The sequence below is a fragment of the Terrapene carolina genome, unplaced genomic scaffold (genome assembly GCF_002925995.2).
Source record: "Terrapene carolina triunguis isolate 2854851 unplaced genomic scaffold, T_m_triunguis-2.0 Scaffold62, whole genome shotgun sequence".
NCBI classification, from domain to species: Eukaryota; Metazoa; Chordata; order Testudines; family Emydidae; genus Terrapene; species Terrapene triunguis.
Window position 1 is genome coordinate 34,160,746 of NW_020664413.1, and position 6,000 is coordinate 34,166,745.

The 6,000-nt window shown below is 38.5% G+C and overlaps 1 protein-coding gene across 15 annotated transcripts in view; it reads right to left on the bottom strand.

Moving 5' to 3' along the window:
* Positions 1 to 2,787, bottom strand: part of LOC112111063 (sodium channel protein type 1 subunit alpha) — a 107,969-nt gene extending 105,182 nt beyond the window's left edge. For all 15 annotated transcript variants that reach the window (XM_026647542.2, XM_026647540.2, XM_026647535.2 and 12 more), the window contains exon 1: positions 2,524 to 2,787. In XM_026647542.2, the coding sequence (XP_026503327.1) occupies positions 2,524 to 2,787 (264 nt within the window). The remainder of the gene's footprint in view (positions 1 to 2,523) is intronic.
* Positions 2,788 to 6,000: the final 3,213 nt, after the last annotated feature.

The following is a 6,000-nucleotide window of genomic DNA, read 5'->3' on the forward strand; positions in this document are numbered from 1 at the left end:
TTGCGCTGTTAAACAATAGAATACCAATGGAAATTTATTAAATATTTTGAGTGTTTTTCTACATTTTCATATATATTGTATTCTGTGTTATAACTGAAATCAAAGTGTATATTATTTTGAATTACAAATATTTGCACTGTAAAAATGATAAACAAAAGAAATAAAATTTTTCAATTCACCTCATACAAGTACTGTAGTGCAATCTCTTTGTCATGAAAGTGCAACTTACAAATGTAGATTTTTTTTGTTACATAAGTGCACTCAAAAACAAAAGAATGTAAAACTTCAGAGCCTACAAGTCCACTCAATCCTACTTCTTGTTCAGTCAATCACTAAGACAAACTAGTTTGTTTACATTTACAGGAGATAATGCTGCCCTCTTCCTATGTACAATGTCACCAGAAAGTGAATACAGGCATTTGCATGACACTTTTGTAGACAGCACTGCAAGGTATTTATGTGCCAGAGAGGCTAAACATTCATATGCCCCTTCATACTTCAGCCACCATTCCAGAGGACATGCTTCCATGCTGATGACGCTTGTTAAAAAAATGTGTTAATTAAATTTGTGACTGAACTCTTTGGGGGAGAACTGTATGTCCCCTGCTCTGTTTTACCCGCCTTCTGCCATATATTTCATGTTATAGCAGTCTCGGATGATGACCCAGCACATGTTGTTCATTTTAAGAATACTTTCATTGCAGATTTCACAAAACGCAAAGAAGGTACCAATGTGAGATTTCTAAAGATAGCTACAGCACTCCACCGAAGGTTTAAGAATCTGAAGTGCCTTCCAAAATCTGAGAGGGATGAGGTGTGGAGCATGCTTTCAGAAGTCTTAAAAGAGCAACACTCTGATGCGGAAGCTACAGAACCCGAACCACCAAAAAAGAAAATCAACCTTCTGCTAGTGGCATCTGACTCAGATAATGAAAACGAACATGCGTTGGTCAGCACTGCTTTGGATTGTTATCGAGCAGAACCTGTCATCAGCATGGACGCACGTCCCCTGGAATGGTGGTTGAAACATGAAGGGATATATGAATCTCTAGTGCATATGGCACGTTAAATATCTTGCAACACCGGCTACAACAGTGCCATCAGAATGCCTGTTCTCACTTTCAGGTGACATTGTAAACAAGAAGCGAGTAGCATTATCGCCTGCAAATGTAAACAAACTTGTTTGTCTGAGCAATTGATTGAACAAGAAGTAGGACTGAGTGGACTTGCAGGCTCTAAAATTTTTATTTTTGAATGCAGTTTTTTTTTTACATAATTCTACATTTGTAAGTTCAGCTTTCATGATAAAGAGATTGCACTACAGTACTTGTATTAGATGAATTGAAAAATACTATTTCTTTTGTTTTTTTACAGTGCAAATACTTGTAATAAAAATAAATATAAAGTGAGCACTGTACACTTGGTATTCTGTTTTGTAATTGAAATCAGTATATTTGAAAATATAGAAAACATCCAAAATATTTAGATAAATGGTATTCTATTATTAACAGTGCAATTAATCACGATTAATTTTTTAATTGCTTGACAGCCCTATTAAAAATATTAATAGGAAATATTTATGTGTATTGTATTATGCACAGCAGCCTCACAATAGCTTGGTGTCAGCTATTTTTCAGGTTCAGTATAAATGCTCCGCAATTTACAAAGAAAAGAGATAACAGAATAATACACAAATTACTAGGGGCTCAATCCTGCATCAGAGAACCCAATAGTATTTTGCCATGGATTTCATAGAATCATAGGGTTGGAAGGGACCTCAGGAGGTCATCTAGTCCAACAGCCTGCTCAAAGCAGGACCAATCCCCAGACAGATTTTTGTCCCAGTTCCCTAACTGGCTTCCTCAAGGATTGAATTCACAACCCTGGGTTTAACAGGCCAATGCTCAAACCACTGAGCTATCCCTCCCCCCCAATGGGAGCAAGTTATTTTCAATGCAAGCCTAGATTTTCATTTTATTTATTTTAGGTTATGTAATGTAGTACCTGGTTGTAAACAATATATTCAGGTATTATATTGCATTTATAGCAAAAATAAGTGATTTAATAATAAAAGCAATATTAAGCTCCACAAAATCATAGAATTGTATATATATATATGCAGTCCCAAGCTCATCATGCAAATTAAGATGCTCACAGTACCATGAGTCCACGGTGATGAGCGTGGTCAAAATACATGGGTTAGATTGAGACCGTTTTTTAGCATTCAGTTGTTAAGTGTTCTTCTATTTACTAATTTTTTGGAAGAGGGAAATACATGTAAGTTGTTGACTATGAATACTTCCTCCACTTGTTACATATCCTGTTCCTTTCTATGATGCTCAGCTAAAACTATCTCCATACCCTTTGTTAAACAGTGGAGTACCAGTTGCATACATATGGTATGTTACATAACAGAGCTCTCTTGTACATTTTATGTAAATTACACATTATGTACATGATGAAAAAATCCAAGCATTACTTTATGAAAGTGACAATGAAACATGCTTGATAATAAATACTTACTTTTTTATTGATGTAATATGGGTCCAGATCCTCCAAGGGCTCGGACACCATTCCTGGAGGTATGTCACCATAAATAAATGGAAGTGACTTTCCTGCCTCCAAGTCACTATTTGGTTTTGGGCCATTTTCATCATTATCTTTACGGTCTTGTTTGGAATACTTAGCCTTTTCTGCAGCAATGCGTTGTTCAATAGCTGCAAGAGACTCTCTAGTGAAGTAGTGGAAGCTGTCAGGTCCTGGTGGTACAAGCACTGACTGCTCCATCTTTTCATCCTGCTCATTTTAATTACCATTTATTCTCTTGCATAAGAAAGTGCTAAAAGAAAACAGAAAAAGAAAAGATGAACGTGTTAGAACAATCCAGGGAAAATATTATTTATTTAGTAATATTTATTTTGCTTATGCCAGCATCAGTATATGCAAATATAAAATATTTAAAACAATTTAAATGTAACTCAATTCAGCGTTTAAAATAGAAGTTTGATCATTTTCAAAGGCACCTATTTCGTTCTTGATAAGCCAACTATATATAAGACAAAATAATTTCTCAGTTCTAGAAGCTGTTGAATCAATTTTTACCCAAAGTATTTTATCGGATGACTTGCCGATACAGTCTTATTGCAACTGATATTTTATTAATTATGAAAAGGAAAGTGGTCCCACTGCAGAATCTTCAGGGAACATATTGTTAATTATAAAAAGCCCAATTCAGCAACTCTTACTCATATTGAGAAGTAATTACTCACTTGCATATTCACAAGTAGACTTTTTGAAGTCAATGGAAGAAAGAGCTGCAGAATCAGGACCTAAACAAATAAAAATTGGCTCCATGTATTGCAGATAAGAGCTCTGCATTACCAAAATATATGGTTCCTAAGGTTACTTGTGCATCACTTATTCTCTTTACAGTTAACAAAAGCAATACTTTCTTCATATTTCTCTTTCATTTAAACAATTGTTCTGTATACTAGCATTTTCTTCAGTAAAGATGTTTACAAGTGAAGAATTAACAAAGTATTTTTAACAAACATAGTATGCAGCTTAAAAATAAGCACGGGCACAGAAAAATGAGTGCACAATAAAACTGCACATCCTGCATATTTTATGCTGCTAAATAATTTTCAGATTTTAGTAGGTACAAGCAGTAGAGCACATCTGCAGTCTCCACCCATTGGTTGGCAGGGCTATGTGGAAATGATGAGGCAGCCTTTGAGGAAGGTTGGAGGATCAGTGCCAGACCTAATACATTTTGAAAGAAGCAAGAGATGAGGAATGGCAGAGATGTGAGAAAGCAAAAGATGATAGGAAGGGAGCGATAAGCAGCGCTGAGAAAGGAGACTAAAAAAAAAAAAGCATGGGTTGCAGAAAGAAGCAGAAAAACAGAAAGGGGGAAAGAAATATTGGCAGAAAAAAATTAGGGGCACAGGAGAGAAGAAAATTAATGAATTAGAAGAGAAAATGAAGGAGGGAAAATTAAATGGAAAAGTTGCAAACCTGGAAGAAAGTAGTACAAAAATGCCAAAAGAAAAGCAGACAGGAGAAGTGAGGGATAGAAGTCAGGGGTTGGAGGAGCAGGAAGGGTAGAGAAATACAGAAAGGGTGGAAACCTCTAGCAAGAAAAAAAATTAATAAAAAGAAATAGAAATTGAAAGAGAAATAAGAGATGAGAGAATAAAGGAAGAAAGAAAAGCATATAGTGGAAATGGAAACCAGTAACAGATATTATATACATGTAATCTTAAGCAGATGGCCCATAGAATTAAAGGCACTATAAGTACAAACATTTTAAATCACACTAGTATGTACAGTAGTGTCTCTGTTCAGTGGTGAAGATGTGAGAAGGGAAGTAGAGTGATGAGGAGATTCCATAGCTGCACAATTTGCATTTATTTTCCTTCATTTCTGAGATAATTTTTAAAACATATTTGATCAGGACATGCAGGAGAATGAAACACAGACAGAGGGATGGATTTCAAAGTGGAAAGCTGAAACTTTATTAATTATGAACTTTAGTGGATGGAGCTAAACCCCCACAAAATACCAGATATTTACTTGAGTCAAGCAACGTGTTAAATGATCTCATACCAAATAGCCAATATTTAGGGTTGGTCTCTTCAGCATAACCCCAATGATTTACCCCACCTCTGAATCTTCTTACTCTGCCCCAGGAGGAGAATGAGGGTACACATGAAGGGTACTTTAGTCTGTGAAGACTTAAGGCCCTCCCTTCTTCCACAAGGCTAAGAGGGTCCGTGCCTGACATTTCTTGGGTCTCTCTCAGTCACGTTTACCTCTGAAAGATGGCCCCTTTGAGCCTCTCACCCACAATTGCAATGAAATTACAAAATCATAACTTTTAAACACTATTCTTACTCATTAACCTTAAACTGAGCCTCCAGGATGCGTCATGAAAGGCAGAAAATCCCAATCACCTCGTCAATCCTTTTCTGAGGAAGGAACTCCTTCTTGACCCCCAAAACTAGCAATCAGTCAGACCCACAGAATCTTAGAAACTAATTCAAATTATACCTCCATTATAAGGTAGAGAGGGCAGGGCAGCAGAATGGCTGCTAGGTAGTCTGAGGGCTTCCCATACAGCTGGGTAGGTATTGGGTGGGGATGCATGAGAATCACACTCTCCCTTTTCCCCATAGACAATGGGTAGCAGAGAAAGGGGGAGAAATCTCTCCTTCTTCCCTCCCCCCACTCACCCAGGGATAATCTCCTGAGGGGTGATGGGGAGAAGGCTCTCTAGCAGCTGAACCTGCCATTCCTTTTCCCTTCCTCTCAGGACCCCAGGGGTTGTTTTTCCCCTGCCGGTCTAATCATTTATACATACACCCATTGAGATGGGGGAGAAGGTCTTAAAGGGTTAAAATGTGCACTATAAAATTACAATAAGCAATCCTTTATATATATATAAAAAAGAGCACATTTTCAAAGCACTCCCCACATTGTGTTTAGAAAATTTCCTGTGTTTTCCAAGAGCCCAAAACTGGTGTTCAAGCTCCTGCAAAGTGCCCAGAGGAGGCCCTTTGAAACTTCCTTTCTATACAGACAGCTGGTGCAGTCCCTTTTCTTTACACAGCTCCATGTTTCTAATTCTTTAGAGGTGCACGGGGGGCAGGTTTAGCACAGGTTCAGTTGCAGCCACAGAAATTGTGAAACCAAGGGTGCAAAACACTTCTCCCAGCCCACTGTGGAGTGGAAGGGAGGCCCTGACTTGAGGGGGAGAAGGGAGAGGAGATGGGATCTGGAGAGCAAGCTTGCCCCTCATTCACCCTGCAGTGTTAGATCCTCTCCAAGGGCACTGGTCCTGGCTCTACGCTCTGGGCATTGAGATGTGGTGCAGGCCCAGCTGTTTCTCTGTCATGGCTGGGACAAACCTGAGTGGCTCCGCAACCCCATGTGCCAGACTGCAACTCCCAGAGTAGGGAGCCAGGCCCAGCCCCGTGGAGCAGCAGCTGCGGCTGTGGG